The sequence below is a fragment of the Acomys russatus genome, chromosome 19 (assembly GCF_903995435.1).
Source record: "Acomys russatus chromosome 19, mAcoRus1.1, whole genome shotgun sequence".
Classification (NCBI taxonomy): domain Eukaryota; kingdom Metazoa; phylum Chordata; class Mammalia; order Rodentia; family Muridae; genus Acomys; species Acomys russatus.
Genome location: NC_067155.1, coordinates 24,631,718 through 24,652,095, shown reverse-complemented (window position 1 = coordinate 24,652,095; position 20,378 = coordinate 24,631,718). Strand labels below are relative to the sequence as shown.

The following is a 20,378-nucleotide window of genomic DNA, read 5'->3' as shown; positions in this document are numbered from 1 at the left end:
AGGGCATCACTTAATGACTTTGTTAATTGATCTCATTCCTAGTCTTCAGAGACAAAGGATACTTCTTTAAGGAAGCCTTGTGCCCCAGACCCCCCCCCACCTCCCCACCCTACCCCTACCCCCCCATACCCCCACCCCCGTCTCTGGTGCTGCAGGAGAGCTGGAGCAGAGCTGGATTCTAGAGCCCAGGGCTCTTTTTTTGTTTTGGTTGGTTGGTTGGTTGGTTGGTTTGATTTTGTGAGACCTAATTCTAATAGGGAAAATGTAAAGGCCTTCCCCTCATACAACTGAAGAGTTTACATTGGTCAGTGTGCTCCGATCTCCACACTGTGAGATTGGATGACATCTCATCAACAAATATAAAATAACCACACATTTTCAGTTGGGGGTGCCAGGGGCATTGCCAAATACTTACAATAAAAACAAGCCAGCACTGGGGAGGCAGAGGCAGGTGGATCTCCGAGTTTGAGGCCAGCCTGGTCTACAGAGTAAGATCCAGGACAGCCAGGGCCACAGGGAGAAACCCTGTGGGACACATGGTGCAAAGGTGATGAAGAGCTGTTATTAGGGAAAATGCTCAACAGATACCACCCATGTCTTGATGATGTTCCCTCAGCCTTAGGAGCCTTTCCCATCTATGTGTGTCAGAGCCTCTCCCATCCCCTCTGACGTGGGCCAGACACCCGCTATATAGTACCATCTGTCCCCTGGTATCCCAGAGTGGACACTACACCAGCACAGGGTTTATGAAATACAGACACTCAACATATGATGTGAATTTTTTTTTAAAGTGTTAAATGTTAAAATCAATCTTGAGGTCACAGCCAAGAATACCAGACTTCTTTCTATGGCTGTGTGTGTACATTGTGGGGGGTGGAGGTATACCTGGGAAGGTTGGGGTGTTGGCAAAACTTTTTTCTGTAAAGAGGATAGGGTGTAGATCTTTGTTAGCTCATGTTAATTCAAGAGAGAGTGAATATTAATTACCAAGTTTTGATTAGGGAAGTTTTTAAAGTGGCTCCGTGTGTGTGTGTGTGTGTGTGTGTGTGCACGTGTGCACTTTGCCTACATGTGTGTACATGTACCATGTGTGCTGTGCCCATGAAGGACAGGCAGGGACATTGCATCCCCTGGAACTGGAGTTACAGATAGTTGTGAGTTGCCATGAGTGTGCTGGGAATAAAACCCCAGTCCTTTGGAAGAGCAGCCATTGTGTTAAGGACAACACAGAGCTACCTCTCCACCCCAGCCTTTCCAGCACAGCGTCACCCAGCCTTTTGAAATAGCAGGTAAAAGGCAGGCGTGGTGACACATACCTGTTTCCCTAGCATTTGAAGCAGAGGCAAGAGAATAAGGAGTTCAAGGCCAGCCTGGGCTAGGAGTCTAGCCTGGGCTAGGAGGCTAGCCTGGGCTATATGAGACCCATGGGGTGGGGGAAACAAATAAGAACAAGTGAGGAAAGAGCACAAGAAAGAAAGAGCCTTTGTCAGCTCCCAGGAGGAGGGGAAGTTGAAAGGCAGGATTATCCTGCAGGTTATTTGATCCCCTGAGGGCTGGAAGCGACCTCATCTTCCTTTGCTGGCAGGTCTTGGCAAGAATTCCTTCAGGCTCTGGTAACAGGGGGAAGTCTGTGTCCTTGCCTCTTAGTGGATGACAGACAGAAAAGAAGCCACTGAGGTGTGGCAGTCAGTTTTCTAAGATAAAGACACTGCACGGACAGACGCTGAGAAGAGAGAGGGGGCCCTGACTCGGCACTGACTTTCCTGGACTGAACCCTTCCCTCTCTCCCTGTCCTCAGAGTGACCAAAGACGATTTTGTCAGGACGCGGATGGAAGGGAGCAGAGAGGTGTACGTCATCAGTGTACCTAGGGACTGTGCCATCCATGGCCATGTTTCTCAGATTCCGGATGCTCCCTGGAGCGTCAGGGCCCAATTCTCAGTATATTGTGGTTCAAAGGTCATCCAGCCTAGCCAAAGGGTCTCCATGGCCTGAGGACATATGAGGCTGTCTAGAAATTGCCTGGCTCTGTAAGCCGATGAGAAACCTCGTCCTTCAAACCACCCACTTGTTCCAAACGTTATCATCTTCTGAAGTCCCAACCCTGCTTATTCCGGAGCCGACTTGCTTTGTCCACCTTCAGCTGAAGTTTTAGAGGGTCCGGCTGGCCTAGGTGCTCAGGTTTTTTTATCAGGGACACCTCTTCTGTCCCCTCACATGGGAAGGGTTAGCTCTGTTATGGTGTCTGTGGGCACGGTGAATCGAATGCTGTGAATGCGATGAGCCCAGGCTTCTCTCGAGCATCAGCACGGATTCTGGATCAGACTGCGCCAGGCTGGAGGTTTCCCCAACACACTGCCCCTTGGAGGCTAGAATATGTGATTGTTTGATGATCAGGAGGTGGAAGCATACGGGTATTCTCAAAATCTAGATTTTAACACATCGGTGTGTACAAGGGGTACATGTGTGTCTGTCTATCCTAGAGGTACGTGTGTGTGTGTCCGTCTGTCTCTGTGTGTGGTGTAGGAATAGTGGGAGTGGTAAGAGTAGGCTGTGGCTTGTGATCCTCCTGCCTCAGTCTCCTAAGTGCTAGAATTAGAGTCATGCACCATCACACCCAACTTGGGGCTTTACCTTTTGCAAGCAATCGGCGCAGGTGAGAGCACAATGGACTATCTCTAGTTTCAGGCTTTGGTCTGATAATACAGGGTGATTTTTAAAAAGACAAGGTGAGAATCGTGTCTGTTAATCCTATAAGTAATTCTGTTACACTAGAGACTGGTGACTAGATAAAGAAGCTATGGGCGCTGGAGAGGTAGTTCTGACTCTGAGAGCACTAGCTGCTCTTGTAGAGGACCAGGGTCCACTTCCCAGCCCCTGTGTGGCAGTTCACAACCGTCTGTAAGTTCAGTTTTAAGGGATCTGACACCCTCTTCTGGCTTCTACATGAACCTGCACACACTCATATCCATATGTATGTATATGTATGTATATATAAATGTATATATAATTGTATATATAAAAATGTATATATAATTGTATACATAAATATGTATATAAAAATGTATATATATAATTGTTTTGAAAAGAGTAGAAAGCAAATGTTATATTCAACTAAAATCATGATTGTTTTAAATACCTAAGAAATAAAAGGCTAAGTGAGGTGGGAGCTTTCAGAGCGTGCAAACAGGCTCCTGAGGTCACTGCTCAGTGGCCTTAGCCCAGTCCACTTGCCCTCTCTGAACCTTCCTGATCTTATATTTTTTTAAACATTTATTTATTATGTATACAGTATTTCACCTGCATGTACAACCTGCATGCCAGAAGAGGGCACCAGATATCAGTATAGATGGTTGTGAACCTCCATGTGGGTGCTGGGAGTTGAGCTCATGACTTTTGGAAGAGCAGCCAGTGCTCTTAACCTTTGAGCCATCTCTCCAGCCCCCTGATCTTATTTGCACAAAGGAGCTGGTTACCTTTCAGGAGCATAGTAAGGATTAAGAGTTCCAGTTATCCAAGGGGTCTCTCGTGGACCCCTAAGCAGAAAGGAGCACAATTTTAAAATGGCTAGAAAACTCAGAGAACAGAGGAAGCATTGATTCAGTAAGGGTTGGAACCAAACTGGGCCCCCCTGCAGGCACAGCTCCAGGCCCCATGTCTTGATGTTTATTAAGCAACCTTTTGCCGATACACTGTGTCTCAGCATCATTCTTCAGAGGAAGACAACTCTTTCCTGTCCTGTTTAGAAGGGTCTCCGGCTCCTCCCCCCGCCCCCCAGGTTTATTTTACCAGACTCCCAGAGCTTCTGGTCATTTTGAGAAGTTACAGTTCTTTTCAACTTTCTGTCTTCTAAGTGCACTCATAAACACATTAGTGGACAATTCCTTACTGCCTTCCCACCGAGTGGCACAGTCTCACGGCAGCCGAGTCGTCCTTGATCGTGTTTTACGTGACGCTCCTGTGATGCTGATAAACAAAGTGAGTCTTAGGGAACAAAAAGATTCAAGGTTGAAGGATGCCTTAATCCTAAAGAGCAATGCTGGGACTTGATATAACAGGGTTAGTCTCTGCCATCTGAAAAGGGAGCCGTCAGAAGGAAGCCATTCCCTCTAAGCACGGACAGACTTCTTAACACATCGGAAAATAAAAGTCCAGTGTCTCCAGAAAGTAGTTGCTAAGAAGTGCACTTTTCCTAGCGTTGGTTGCTACCTGTCGTGTTGGGGATCCTCAGCGTTGCTTCTGGAAGGGGAACATTTGTAAAGCTGGCGTGTCCATGCCTATCTCACAGCACTGAGTCCTGGCATCTCGGGCTGCCTCCTGACAAGCCTGAAAAGAGGCTTCCGGCAGCTGGGGGCCTTGCTTCTATTTCTCTGTCCATTTCAAACTCGTTGTCATGTGACACTCTGTGTGTGTGTACGTGTGTGTGTGTGTGTGTACATGAAACTGCTTCACCACAAAGTAGGAAGCCAACAAGAAAGGGGAATTGGCCTTCTTGACCGGCGCATTCTCAGTACCTAGAACAGGGCCCGAAACCTCGATGTCCAGCGAGTACACACTGCCTCAAAGGGATTGACAAATAGTGGTCGTGTCCAATGAGAAATGGAATTTATTTATGGGAAAGTGTGATTGAAGACTCGCTGCTTTCCTGCCATGCCACTGCACTCTCAGCTTCTGGAGCTTTCGCAGGAGAACACCATGGCCGCTTTTCCCTTCCTCACAGCCTCATTTGAAAAGTGTAGCTGAGTTACTGGTTATGGAGGCATACTTGAGTTGGTCTGGGACATCTTGGTAACATAGGCAGGAAGAATAGGAATTTAGGTCATTCTCGGCTACACGAAGGACTTGAGGCTATCCCAGGCTAAAAACCTAAAAACCCAAAGAGAAAAGAGAAGAGACAGAAGAAGAGAGGGTTGTAGTGGACTTAGAAACTCAATAACACATTAGTTTTTCACTTTTGTCTTTTTCTTTTACTATTATTATTATTATTATTATTATTATTATTATTATTATTCAAATGAAACTAGTAATGTGTAGATTCAGAGCAAGCAGATGCTGAGGGGGTGTCCTGATGATTTTATTATGGTAATGATCAGATAAGGGGGGGTCTTTATGTTGTTATTGTAGGTGGGTTTGGTTTGGTTTGGTTTGACTGGTTGGTGGTTGTTGTTGTTGTCTGAGATAGGATATTTTGTAGCCCAGGCTAGCCTCAAACTTCTTTCCTTCCTGTTTCCACTTCCTAAGTGTCAGGAGTATAGTCCCCACAACAGGCTTAGACCAAGGATGAGTTGGCATCAATTTTGAGGACCCAGGTGTGCAAATTCTGAACTACACAGTCTTCCCCTGGGCAGTGGCTTCACTAATGACTGCCTTGCCACACTTCTTCTAAGGAATAATATGAACAGTTGGAAATTGATGACGGAGGAAAAAAAAAAAAGAGGGCTTTCTGAAACCTGAGTGGATGTGGCTCAAGGGTCCTTACCCATGGCCTTTACTGTGTCTCCATCTCTAAAGGCAGAGCTCTGTGAACCCAGAGCCATCAGAGAACCAGAGGGCGCTTCCCCTACATTCACTCTTGGCTTCAACCCCGGGGTAGTTGGTTTGATCACGTGGCGGGGGGGGGGGGGGAATCTGCACTTACAAAGATGTCAGGTTGAACACCCCTGTAATCCCAGCACTCGGGGAGGCAGAGGCAGGCGGATCTCAGTGAGTTCGAGGCCAGCCTGGTCTACAAAGCAAGTCCAGGATAGCCAAGGCTACACAGAGAAACCCTGTCCCGAAAAAACAAACAAAAACAAAAAGCAAAGCAAACAAACAAACAAACAGAAAGATATCAGATTGGAACTGTAGCTCTTCCTTTTAAAAATAGCCATGCTTGCGTACTTTGGGCTTATTAAATGGAGACTTTGTATGACAACTATTCTGGTGTCCAGGTTTCAGCTATCTGTGACTTTGCTGGAGGTGTGTCAAGGGTCACTGTCCTGAGTGTCCCCTCACTATCACTATGAGTTTAGTCCCAGGATCTCGTGCTTGCCTTTTTCATCAGCTCAGTTCCTGCTGGCATCTGGAACCGCATTCAGCCCCAAGAGACACCGGGATAATAAAGCATTGTTTCCGAATGAAGGTTTTAGGTTGACATTCAGGTCTCCGGTTCTGAAGCCTGGTGACCTTGATGCAGCAGGAAGATAGTCCAGATAGGATGTCCCTCCGAGCTGGGGCCGTGCCCTGCTTCCACAGGTGCCCACAAGCACTGGAGGCTGGGCAGGCAAGAGCAGCAGTGACCCTCATCCACTGACTCGGAGTGTTTGCCTGGAGACTAAGCACTCTCAGCGATCTGGGATTTCTTCTCTCTCGATGTGCTGTGACAACCGCTGTGAATCGCGCGTGCAACTTCCCAGCTGCCCCCTGAAAGCACTGTTCTTGCAGGCGTCCACTGCCTCTGGCTCTTCCAGTCTTTAGCCCCTTCTGCAGTAATCTCGGACTTTGGGAGGAGGGGAGTGTTCCCGTCAGGGCTGAGTGGTCTGCGGTCTCTTAGTCTCTGCACCCTGGCAGCTGTGGCGCCTTGTGTTAGTCACTATTTACTTGCTGCAACTAGAAGCTTTTCAGGTGAGGGCTGAGGGCTGCACTGCTCTGACAGAGGTGTGTGAGGAAAGGCGCATAGAAAGGCATGGGGCTTCCTTCCTCTTTATGAGACAGGCTCTTGCTCTATAAAGCTGTCTTTGATCTCACTTAAGTTGCCCAGGCTGGCCTTGAACTCACAGAATCCTCCTGCCTTGGCCTCCCAAGTGCTATGATTACAGGCATGAGCTTCTGAGACCTTTTTTTTTTTAAATTATTTATTTTTATTTTATGTGCATTGGTGTTTAGCCTGCATGTATGTCTGAGTGAGGGTGTCATCTCTTGGAGCTACAGACAGTTGTGAGCTGCCATGTGGGTGCTGGGAATTGAACCCAGGTCCTCTGGAAGAGCAGACAGTGCTCTTAACCACTAATTCATCTCTCCATATCCTCCCTTTTTAAAGAAGTGCACTTCTTTTGGGAGCAGCAGCCAGCTAAGTTTTGAAAGCTGGTTCTTAGAGGTTTGTGGAAGCAATAAGCCAACGGCTTCTTCAGCTATGAAATGTAGAAAGTGGTTTCCTACCATCCAAAAACTAGAATCACTTTCTCATTCTCTGCTTAAGCCACTTACCTTAGAACATTCAAAAAGAAGCCTGAGACAGTGGTAGACTGTCTACTCTATCCATGTGGTAGACAAGACTTTGGGGATGGTTATTTGATTGTAATAAAAACATTGCATGACCAAAATGCTTAAATTCCAACACCATCCCTAGCGAATGTGTCCAGGCTATGGTTTGAAGAGTGACCTTTTTATGGCTCACAGTCTTACATTTATGGTTCATTAGCATACACTGTCTGAATATTTATGACACTTTTCATCCATTTTACTTTTCAGCTTCTCCAGTCGGCAACGGTTATATCAAGCCTCCGGTTCCGCCTGCTTCAGGTACACACAGGGAGAAAGGACCGCCGGCCATGTTGCCCATCAATGTGGACCCAGACAGCAAGCCGGGAGAGTATGTCCTCAAGAGTTTATTTGTCAACTTTACCACTCAGGCAGAGCGTAAGATCCGCATCATCATGGCAGAGCCGCTGGTGAGTATGGACCGTTACAGACCTCTTTTTAAGTTCATCTCTGCTCTGAACTTGTCTGGTACCCAAGATCCGTGAGTCCCAGGTCTGTTGACCCAACCAGGCTCAGAACAAAACACAGAGGGGAATGTAACTGCATATACCGAACAGGACAGGAGTCCCTAAACAATACGGTATCATAGCAACCACCCCTGAGCACTTACACTGTAGTGGGTGTTATGCGCCACCTGGAGGTGGTTTTAAAGTACTCAGGAGGATGCACATAAAGGATGTGTACGCACAGCTGTCTTGGTTTGGTTTTGTGTGATAGACACAATGGCCAAAGGCAACTTGGGAAGGCAAGGTTGCAGCTCACAGTCCATCATCAGAGGGAGTAACAGCAGGACCAACCAAAAGGCAGGAACCTGGAGACAGGAACTAAAGCAGAGGGCATGGAGGATCGCTGCTTACTGGCTCACTCTGCACAGATTGTTCAGGCTGCTCTCTTATATAACTAAAATGCATACACATACAGTAGATAGATAGATGATAGGTAGATAGATTAGGTAGAGAGATAGATAGATAGATAGATAGATAGATAGATAGATGATAGGTAGATAGATTAGATAGATTAGATAGATAGATATAGATAGATATAGATAGATAGATAGATAGATGATAGGTAGATAGATTAGATAGATATAGATAGATATAGATAGATATAGATAGATAGATAGATATAGATAGATATAGATAGATAGATAGATAGATAGATAGATATAGATAGATAGACATACAGTAGATAGATAGATGATAGGTAGATAGATTAGGTAGAGAGATAGATAGATAGATAGATAGATAGATAGATAGATAGATAGATAGACAGACAGACAGACAAGGATAGATAGATATAGATGATATGGATATAAATTCATTACTTGGGGTACTGGGACCCTCTACTTGAGATTCTTATCTTCAACGTGACGCTCTTTATGAGACCCAGGCCCAGGCTGCTTCCCTTAGGCTCAGAAGACTTAAGTGGGGAGGACTCATGTTTGTGTGTGAAGGGGCTGGTATCCTCCTCAAAGCTACATCTGGAGAAACTTGGGAGAGCCAAGAGCTAGTGACAGGCCTTGGGGGGACTTGGGGAGGTGAGCAAAGCACCACAGCTAATATGGCTGCATGCTGCTGAGCACTGAGCAGGGTCTCCTAGGGCATACATTTTGTTCTTACTTCCTTCTATGGTTGGAATATCACAAACTTGACCTGCTGGGGCTATTTCTTATTTTCCCCGAACAGGAATATTACAGGTGGAGCTAGAGATGAGAGGAGGGCCTTTTACATTCTGGACGCTATTAGAGACGCTAGTTCTGTAGCTCTCAACAAAGATGGTTTAGTAGTTTTTTAACATCCTTTTTGGATTTTGCTGTTGTTTTGTTTCCTTATTTTTTGGGGGGGGTGTTTTCGAAACAGGGTTTCTCTGTGTAGCCTTGGCTGTCCTGGACTCACTTTGTAAACCAGGCTGGCCTCGAACTCACAGCGCTCTGCCTCCCTCTGCCTCCCGAGTGCTGGGATTAAAGGCGTGAGCCACCACGCCTCGCTTGTTGTTGTTTTGAGACAGGGTCTCAGGCTGGGTTTTGTAGCCAACCTGCCTTGAACTCTCACCTCCATCTCTCAGGTGCTGGCATTGCGGGCATTGCACCATCACGCCCAGCTGTATGTTGCACCTTAGTCAATTCGTGTCGTTTCTATAGATTAATGGATGAAAGGCATGGGATATAATCCCATCTAAAGACTTAGGCAGAGAAGAGAGCCTTGCAAAGGACAAAGAGGAGGAAGAAAAAGTAACCCTGATGATTCCCAAGGGAGAGCTGCTGTTACCGTAACAATCCAGTAGATCTGGTGGACAACAGAGCCTGTGCCACAGCACATTAAAGTTTAAGTTCTATGTATGACCTTTCAGTACCCAAAGAGATATCCTTAGTGGCAGAAAAAGGATGGAAAATAAAAATGTCCTGCAGAAATCAAATTTCAGTTTTCTTCTTCATTAATAACACTTCTTCAGCAATGTTTCTATTCGTACCCCAGAGATGCTCAAGTCAGAGTCATTAATATTGATGGAAAAGTCAATAATTTTATTCTATTTTTTTAATGCTTCATGGGGACATTTAATTGCCTTTGTCCTTACTCGTTGTCCTTGCGCTGTCTTTCTTGTGTGCTAAGCAAGCTAAGTGAGATCATCTATGTCATTTTTATATTTTTATCTCAAAGCATAAAAGTCAAAGGAAGAGTCGCACTTTCACAGTTCGGTGTCCCCACTCAGTCACCAGTGATAGTTTAGCTGGGCATAGAATTCTGGGTGGAACTCATTTGTCCTCTAGACCTTTTAAACTAGACCTTTGAAGCTCTCTTTCCCTCAGTTGCCTCTATGGGTCCTTTCAAAAAGTCTCTTGTTTTATTTCTTTGTAGATTACTTACTTTCTCTCTCTTTCCTTTTTTGGTTTTCTCCTTGCCTTTGAAGCTCTGTGCTTTCACTGCTGTGCATTTCTGAATTCTTAAGCTTTTTGAATTCAGACTTATATCATTTGTTCATTCACCAAGTCTGGAAAATACTTGAGCATTCGTTGTCTGAGCCTCACCTTTTATCTTCTTTACCCATTCCTCATGCACAGTTTTTGACTTCTTCATGCATTATGTCACGTATCTTTTTACTGTTCTCCTGCCATTGTGAATGATCTTGAGGGCTTTCTTGAGTAATTTCCTCACACCTATATTTCAATTCATTACTGTTCTCTTGGGCTTGGTCTGATATGTTTCCTAATCCTCCTGTGCAGAATTTGAATCTTAGCAATTATATTTTTAATTCCTAGAAGTGCTGTTTATTTCTCTTTTAATATCTATTTAAAGATGTCTGGGGTTTACTGCATTCTGTTCCTTTTTCACAGTCACAGGTCTCCTTTTATGCATTCAGTCACCTTACATGCATGTTTTCTGTCTGCCTGTAAGTGACTGTGCTTTGATCCCAATTTCCAAAGGCTGGTGTTGGGGTTTGTTGTATGTGGTAACTTTTGCTTTAGAGACGAGTTTTAAAAGTCCTACATTTCCAGTGTTGCACCACTGGAGGCCGGAGGCTTCCTTTGTTCTTTCCATGTAGACACAAAAATGCTGTGAGAATAATGAGACAAAGAGCCACAGTCAGTCATGATGCCATCTCCAAGAGCCCCACCACAGTCAAGTCACGACGACATCTCCAAGAGCCCCACCACAGTCAGCCATTACACCATCTCAAAAAGCCCCACCACAGTCAGTCACAATGACATCTCGTTCCTTGCCCTTTGTGCATCTTGTCAGCTCAGTTTTGCATTAAAAATAAAATCCATATATTCCACTCAGCATCTCCAGCTATTGCACGAGAGATCTGTGGTCCTCTTAGCCCATTTTTCTACTTTTGTCATCTGAGGGATCCTTGGTTTGATCCTCAGGCTGATAAAGTCGGGGTACACCTCTGTGTTTACAAGCTGGAGTGCCCAGAGCAGGGCAGTGTGTCCCCCAAGATGAATAGAAAGGCACATGACAAGGATGACGTCTCTCTTCTCCATCCTGTCTGATAAGTCCTCCCTAAGCACGCTCTTCCATTCTTGTTTGAAGCCCTCATTTCACATTATTCTATCTCCTGATTTTGCCACAATCCATCTTACTTCTATCATGCACCTATGTAAACCCACTTCTTGCCTGCTGCCATGCATTGATGCGTACTCGATCTCCTGAAATTCTCATTGTCTCTCCTTGCCCATCACCAAGACCAACTCACACTTCCTCCATGAAAAGGTTTACTTCATTTTTTCCTGATGTGTACATAAAACATGTCCCTGTGGATACATATGCATACATTCTCTCTCTCTCTCTCTCTCTCTCTCTCTCTCTCTCTCTCTCTCTCTCTCTCTCTCTCTCTCTCACACACACACACACACACACACACACACACACACTTCATTTTAGCTACCATATTATCCTCTTAGGCAAGGTATTGTCCTCATTGAATTAATAGAACAGACAATGTTATAGTTTTGAGAATGCCCTTGCAGGTGGGCACGGTGATGCACGCCTGTAATCCCAGCACTCAGGGAGGCAGAGACAAGCTGATTTCTGTGAGTTCGAGGCCAGCCTTGTCTACACAGAGAAACCCTGTCTCGAAAAACAAAAACAAAGCCAAACAACAACAACAACAGCAACAAAAAGAATGTCTCTTGCTTTGTGGAGCTTTTGTTTTGTACGTACATATAAACTATACATTCGTGTGTGTGTGTATGTGTGTGTGTGTAATTTTCAGTTGAAAAAAACACCAGAAATTTACTAAGAGACAATGCCCACGTCTCTACATTGGCTACATCTTCTCTCTGCCCTCTTCTCTGTCCCCTCACACCTCCAGTTTTGAATGCTTAACATACAGTAGACAGTAAATATTTTGCTTTTGAAGACTTATTTATTTTTATGTGAATGGCTATCTCACCTGCGTGCATGCTTGTGGACCACATGCACATGTGTGGTACCCATAGAGGCCAGAAGAAGCCTTCTGTAAGGCCCTGTGTTTACTCAAACATCAGTAAGCTCTGGAACCAGAGCTACAGGTGGCTGAGAGCCGCTGAGTGGGTACTGAGAACTGAGCCCAGGTCCTCTGTCTGGAAGAGCAGCAGTGCTCTTAACTGCTGACCAAGTCTCCAACCCCAGCGAGCGCTTTATGAGTGAATGAGCATGCCAGGAAATGAGTGAACAAACCATTAACAGCATGGCTAAAAAGGAAGACCTTTGTGGAGGCCACGTATTTTGAAGGCCGCGTTGCTCATCTCTACGCTGACAATCAGGACCATTTCTCTGCCCCTCTTACTTCATAGACAAATGTTCTACAATATGCTGAACAGAAAAGACACTGATTCCTAGTCTCTTGCTTTAGAGCATCTGAAGATGCCTTGTTTGTGATTGGTATGGTCACTTCTCAGACCCCACTCCATCGATAGAGACTCTCAGCCACAGAATATAGACTCGCATTACGCACAAGTCTCTATGTACGTAGCACCTATCACTGTGGTCACAGGCTGTTACTGTCTCAATAAACTCCTTAAAACAACAACAACAACAACAACAACTTACTTCAGCGTTTCCAAATTCAGGAGCCTCATCAGTTTCAACTTGTTTGATCCAATGGACATAAAACTATAAATGGTACAAATGGATATAAAGTTATTTTGGGCAAACTGACTTTGGTCTGACTTTGCTTCTACCTCTTTCTGTGTGTGGACTTGGGCAGCCTCAGCCTCTTCTCTTCCCCGTTTGTAGGATGAATGTCAATGCCTAATTCCTGGGGTGGCTGATGGGACACGGTGATGGGTGTGGAGTACCTGGGGTACTCCTGCATGACATGAGGTGCTCTACCCTTGTGATCCAGGAGCTAGGAACAGCTAACCCATCTTCTAGTGTTTCCTTGGAAACCAGGCTCTGTCTGTGTTTACTCAAGCACAGTGGAGGCTTGAGCAAGCAGTTGGCTGCCTCATCCTGGCCACACTCTTCTCACTGAATGTGGTTCAGCCAGAGCTATTTCAAATCAACTCGTTTGGCCCTCTGTGTACTTGTGTTTTTAGGGAGGTGACAGAGGCCAACAAATAAAGTTTACAACAGAAGACTATGTTTCCAACCAGTACTTAAGGTTTGCACAGATGTTGTCTTAGATGCTTTGTGTTTGTGAGAGAACATCGGGTGTGAGGGCGGACAGCTTAAGGAAAAGAAAAGTCTATTCAGGCTTATGGATCTAGAGCGTTCATAACGGTGGAAGAAGTATGGCAGCAGGCAGAGGACCTGACAGAGCATACCTTCAACCACAAGCATGAAGTTGAGAGAGAGCAAACTGGAAGCAGAGGGGCACAGGTCCAGCGGCCTCCTAAAACAGCGCCACCTACTGGGGACCAAGTGTTCAAACACACGGACTTGTGGGAGACACTTCTCATTCAAGCCACAGCACTGTAACCAGGACAGAAGGAGGGTCCAACCACTATGGTTTTCCAAGGCCTTCAGAGAAGAACTGTCATCGGTCCTGAGGATAGGCAGGTACAGAGACCACTGCAAACTGAAAAACCAAGTGACTCACCATGGAAAATGATGGGTTGTTCTAGGAAATCTAGAATTTAAAGAAATTTTCTGCTTTCCCAGGATGGCTCTTTTTTCTGACCCTTCTTTTACAGTCTGTCTGATGTTCAAAGAACTTACTTTTCCAGCACAAAACTGTACATCAGGTATAGTCACTTAGTCAGGGTTTATCTATTATAAGGTGAGACAGTCAGGCAGTTGGCCGTAGCCCCACTTAGTGCAGTCATAGCAGCAAATATTTTAAATCTTACATCTCTGGAACATTCCATTGTCTCTTTAAAGAACTGCAGTGGAAACTGTTTGGGACATTGGTAAATGCCTGAGCCTTGACCATCCAACAGGAAGGAGAAGTCTCACCTCACTTGACAAAAGACTTACAAAGAATTGTGGTTTATTTTGACTCTGAAGTCTCAGGAAGGCAACTGTCCACATGATTTCAAACGCAGCCAGCCATGTTGCTTCCACCTTGTCCTTCAGCAGAGATCAAGATGAAGAGACATAGGCAAGTTACAAGTATGTTCATGACGGAAGATCTTGTGAAGATGGGTTTGCCTGAGCCCAGATACCTTCCTTACATGCCACACACTGTCTCACACCTGGGCAGGGTCTTTCAGACGCTGGCCCTGTGCCCACTTGGGTGCTCAGGTGTGGGCTGGCGGAAGCTGTGATAATTCACCGAGATGTTAATTGTGTTACCGTAGAACTAGAACAGAGAGTTGAAAAGGCACAACTTGGCTTAGCTGGTTTGCTAACCTAAAAAAAAATAAAATAAAATAAAAAAATGAATGAGGCTGAGCATAAACTCAAAGTAACACAAGCTATTTTCTTGATGTAGGAAATCTTGGGAGAATCCGGGATGCCAGACTATTGCAACACCCTGTGTGGGTAAAGAAGGTTCTGTGCCTCAAGACCAGGCCTGTGTAGACTCCGGTCTTGGCCAGCTGGCTTATGAAAGGCTAAGCAGGTAGCTAGCTAATGGTGGCGTTACGCCTGCTAGCCTGCCAGGTGCTGAGGATGGGCTGTGACAGACTTCTGCCACTAGCCTCCAGCTTCGTCTTCTGGGAGTTGGTTTTAGAGCTGGCATGAGGACAACTGGGCGTCCACCTCAGGCGAGCAGGATACAGTGCTGGAACAGAAGACAGCCTTGGCCCATCACCAGCAATCTGTTTGAAACCAGTGTTTCCAGTTCTCGTTAAACTTTTGGTTCTAAATAGTGAAGCCTTGGGCAAGTGAAAACACACCCGGCCCAGCTTCTCTCGTGGCTTTAGAACGTATGCTAAGAGGGACAGACCCAGGCGAGGGTGTTGGCTGTTTCTTCTCACGACAAACCGCTTTCATTTGGCCAAGGATATAGCTCATTGGTACTTACCTAGTGTGTACAAGGGCCTGGGTTCGATCCCCAGTTACCCTCCTCTCCGCCTCAAAATAAATCAACTAATTAGGGCTGGAGAGATGAGTCCACGCTAAAAGCACTGGCTAATCTTCTGGAAGACTTGGGTTCCATCCCTACCCACTTGCTGGCTCACAATCATATATAACTCCAGTTTCAGGGGATCCAATGCCCTCAACTGGCCTAATCAGGCACTGCATGCCCAGGGTTCTCTCTCTCACACACACACACACACACACACACACACACACACACACACACAACACACATACACACACACGCCACCTACACATGTAAAATAAAATAAGTATTTATTTTATGTCTTTGGTTTTTTAAGACAGGGTTTTTCTTGTAGTCCTGACTGTCTTGGACTTACTATGTAGACCAGGCTGGCCTCGAACTCACAGCGATCTGCCTGTCTCTGCCTTCCGAGTGCTGGGATTAAAGGCATGCACCACCACGCCCAGCTAATAAATAAATCTTTAAAATAAACAAATCATCAATTAACCAGCCAAATAATAATGCTATAGATCAGCTTTACTTTCCTCAGGACACACAGTCCAGAGATTGAACATTTAGCCCATCGCTTTGCATTTCACGTGGCCTGTGTTGCTCTCAGACTTCCAGATACAAGAAACATCTTAGCTTTCATCTGTGAGTTCAGAAGTCCTTCTGTACTGGGGGACAGGGTCTGTACAGGCCAGATGCTCACGCAGTCTATTGTATTTGGTTGTTTAAAACCTCACAAGCATTGCTTTGGTATGTGTTAGGACACCCGAGCCCAAAAGGGGGCGATTTTCCTGCACCTTTGTACCTACCGATCTTTCTGTGCTAAGAAAACATTGTGTGTTCCTTGACTGGGGCTTTGTAAACAGCAGAGAGACAACCTTCGCATCTCTGCATGGTGGTTTCAAATCTGCTTCCCTTCTCTTTGGCCAAAACCTTCTCCAGTCTGGGGCCGCTGCTGCTTCCTCATGCCTGCCAAAAGTTGAGCTGCCATTCGAGTGTTGGTGATAAAAGTAAGAAAGATGCTGTTCAGAAAGAGACCGGGGACTGCTGGTCACGTGGGGGCTATCTACGGCATGCTTGACAAGGAATTGGCTTATTTTCCCAGGTGTAATTAAACCAGTAACTTTGGAAGGAGCTGCTTGGTGGTGAGGCAGCTTGGGGTGGCACTTTCATTCCTTGAGCTCTCAAGCCATTCCCAGAAAGCCTGAGAACCAGCAGTTCTCAACCTGTGGGTCACAACCCCTCTGGGGTCACACATCAGATGACATCCTCCATGTGAGATGCTCGCAGTCACACATCAGACGACATCCCCCATGTGAGATGCTCGCAGTCACACATCAGACGACATCCTCCATGTGAGATGCTCGCAGTCACACATCAGACGACATCCTCCATGTGAGATGCTCGCAGTCACACATCAGACGACATCCTCCATGTGAGATGTTTGCATTACGACTCATGACAGTAGCAAAATCATAGTTATGAAGTAACAATGAAAATGGTTTTATGGTTGGGTACCGGTCACCACAGCATGAAGAACTGTATTAAAGGGTTGCAGGAAAGCTGAGAACCACTGCTGGGTGTGCACAGTATCTCTGAACCAGAGCATCGCCTGGGGCTTAAGGCCGAGGAGGAAATAACTGAGGAAAGAGCCTGCTGAGCTGCTGAAGGAGGGGCCCAGAGCTACTTTTCTGTGCCTGTGGCTAAACCTGAAGTTTGTTTCCTGTTTGTGACTATGTTTGGAGTCCTGCAGGTGAAAAACATTCCTTTTGTGGCTCCTAAACAGGAATTTTCATCTGTAAAGTGGAATTTAATACCCTGCTGTAGTCCAACTGAAACTTACAGCAAATAAACCCTGTGAAAAGTATCTTGAAGTAAGAAAAGAAGATCAAGGGCTTTGTATTCTAGTTTAGGAGTGTTCAGTTCTTCCATAGATAGGCTGTAGTCTATTTTAAATTTTATTTATTCCTTGAAAGTTTCATACATGTGCACAGTGTATGTCCGTCATATCCACCCCCACTCCCTCTCTCCAACTTCCACTAGGACCTCCAACACCCCTGTCAAGTTTATGCCTTTTTAATAATCCACTGGGTTAAGTAAGTGTTGCCTGTATGCACACAGGTGTCAGGGTCATATGCCATGACAACAGGCAACTAACTACCAGTGGTCACCCCTCCCAAATATAAGAGTGACTCTGTCTTCCTCAGAAGGAGGCATCAACTTGTGTGTGTGTGTGTCTGTCTGTCTGTCTGTGTCTCTGTGTGTGTATGTGTCTGTGTGTCTGTCTGTTTCTGAGTGCCTGTGTGTGTGTGTGTCTGTGTATCTGTCTGTTTCTGAGTGTCTGTGTGTGTGTCTGTGTGTGTGTGTCTGTCTGTCTGTCTGTTTCTGGGTGTCTGTGTGTGTGTGTCTGTGTGTGTCTGTGTGTCTGTGTCTGTGTGTGTGTGTCTGTCTGTCTGTCTGTTTCTGGGTGTCTGTGTGTGTGTGTCTGTGTGTGTCTGTGTGTCTGTGTCTGTGTGTCTGTGTCTGTCTGTTTCTGAGTGCTTGTGTGTGTGTGTCTCTGTGTGTGTGTGTTATCTATAATCTACATACAGGAGAAGGCATAGGCAATGGTGCTGTACTTTTGTGCACATCACCCTTCTCCATGCATCTTTACAATAGATGTAAACAGCAAAACTCCACTGCGCGTATCTGCCAGGTTTTCGTTATCCTCCTCTGTCACTGTGTTTAATCTGGGGCCGGCCATACCTTAGCTACTGTAAATAGCGCCACAACCCACTCCGACTCGTAGGTGTTCCTGCTGTACGGTGACCTAGCTCCCTTCAAGCTTCTTCCCGGGAGCAATCTACGCGAGGCACATGCTAATTCTATTTTTAGCCTTTTGAAGACTCCCCGAACTGTTTTTCCACTGTGGCTACTCTACTTTCAGGCAGAGAGATGCCTTTTTACGCCAGCACTCATGCCTGAAGATGACCACGCAAACTAGGATGAGATGCAATTTCATCCTAGCATTCTTTTGATTTGATCTTCCCCTTTCAACTGTGTCTTTGTCATTTGCACTTCTTTTGAGAACTGGCAGAGACATCGCTCTTTAACCCAAGTAAGAGAACATATGAAAGGATCTCCTGTGTTACAGTGACCAAAAAAAAAAAAAAAAAAAAAAACTAATAAAAATTGATTTGAGGGCCAGACAGACAGCTCATCAGGTAGAGGTGCTTGCCACCAAGCCTGGCATCCTCACCTAGTCTCCAGACCCCATATGGTAGGAGGAGGGCAGCAACCCTCTCAGTGTGCCCTCTGGCCATCATGCGCTGTGGCACCGCTCAACACACACTGAAAAAGTGTAAAAAGTATCTTATTAAATATTTTACTTAATATTCACAATGCTTATAATGTCCACTTACTATTCTCTCCACCCCAAGTCTTCATTCTCCTGCCCCCCATCTCCCCTCCATGTCTCCCCATGTCTCTCCCACCCCATCCCCCAAACCCTCCACTCCTACCCCCCAAGACCCCCATCCCCCCACCCCAACTTCAAGGTCACTTTTTCAATCTAAATACCCACCGAGTCTGTTCCAAGCCGTCTACATGCATGTATGCGTGCAACCAACTGCTGCAGCATGGACAGCCTGTCAGACTCACATCCCAGAAGAAAACTGACTCTCCCTCTCCTGCAGCCATCAGCTAGTGGCTCTTAGCTAGGTGTGGGAGTCCATGAGCCCCTCCCTGACCCATGCTGTGACTCTGACTGACTGGCGTGATCCTCTGCGTTCTGTAGACACAGTCATAGCCGCTGTGAGTCCACGTGTTCGATGGCCCCGTCGTCGTATCCAGCAAACACTGGTTCCCTACCGTTAGCCACTCCTACTGCCTCTTACAGTCTTGCTGTCTCATCTTCTAGGTCTATCCTGAGCCTTGGCGGGGAGGGGTAGGACACAGAGCTATTTACAGTTCATTCGGTTGTAGAGTGTGGTTCTCCTCTTCCTTAGGGGGCCTGTCGGCCACCCGCACACCAAGGCAGGAGAAGAAAAAGGTGAGACGCGGGGCCTGGAAGGAGATCAAACACTCCGGAACCACTGCAGGAGCTAGTCAAGTTTACTTGGGGGGGGGGGCGGATAAAGGCTATATTCCCCATGGGGAGTCAGCATGGGGTTGGGGGGCTTCCAGGATAGGTGTTCATAATTGGTTGAACCCAGACGCTTTAGGGATGCTTGTTTTGCATTGGGCAGCAGCACTCCTATCATGTGGACAGGACCACGGTACCTAATTATCCTATAGACACAGGGAGGGGCGAGCTAGCAGGGAGCTGTGTCAAGGGCCATATGTCAAATGTGGTCAGGGGCATCTATGTCTAAAGGCACTCTCCAGGTGGACTAAGGCAGACAGCCGAAGGCCCTCCTGGAAAGAGGGAGGCCCGCACCTAACGCTGACATCAGACTGGCTATCCAGACAGGGAGGACTGCAACCTCGAACAGCAGAGTCCTTCCAACAGTAGGGACTAGGAGTGTCATTCGGTGAAAGAGACTTTGCCTTGCATGCACAGGACCTTGGGTTTTAGCCTTAGCAGAAAAGTAAATAAATAAATAAATGCATGACACTAGTGAAGTGTGGAAAGGTTTTTTGATGTAATATGGCTGTGTTTCTATACATTTTTCACATCTCTAAAAGTTATCAATATAATATCAGCAGTAAGGATGTTATCTGACTTATATTTTATTAGATATTTTATTGGTATCTATGTATATATCCAGTGCATTTTTGCTGTTTGTTTGTTTGAGACAAGGTTTCTCTGTGTATCCTTGGTTGTCCTGGAACTCCCTCTGTAGACCAGGCCAATCTTGAACTCACAGATGCTGGGACTAAGGGTATGCACTCCCACACTTGGCCTCCAGTGTGTTGTTGCCACACAATACTCCATTTGATGATGGCTCCTGATACCTTTGGAGATTTCTTTTTTTTTTGGAGATTTCTTTCTACTCAATTCCTAGGTCAAAAGGAGGTAAACTTGGATATTCCGGGAACATTTCCCAGGGTGGCTCAACACTACCGTGTACACATATTTTAGAGCTGGGACTAACATGTGATGGCCATGGAGGAAAATGAGAACTGGCTGCAGGTGGTGATTCCAGTGAACGAAAGAAACAATTGGACACGTCTGGGTGCAACTGGAGGTCCAGGGAATAAAGTACTGATGACGGCCACCATTTTGCAGATCCCCAG

General features: G+C 46.0%; 1 protein-coding gene across 1 annotated transcript in view; it reads left to right on the top strand.

Moving 5' to 3' along the window:
• Window positions 1–20,378, top strand: part of Fry (FRY microtubule binding protein) — a 250,299-nt gene that overhangs the window by 36,635 nt on the left and 193,286 nt on the right. Inside the window, exon 2 of the mRNA XM_051162840.1 lies at window positions 7,449–7,648. Coding sequence (XP_051018797.1) covers window positions 7,449–7,648 — 200 coding nt within the window. The remainder of the gene's footprint in view (window positions 1–7,448; window positions 7,649–20,378) is intronic.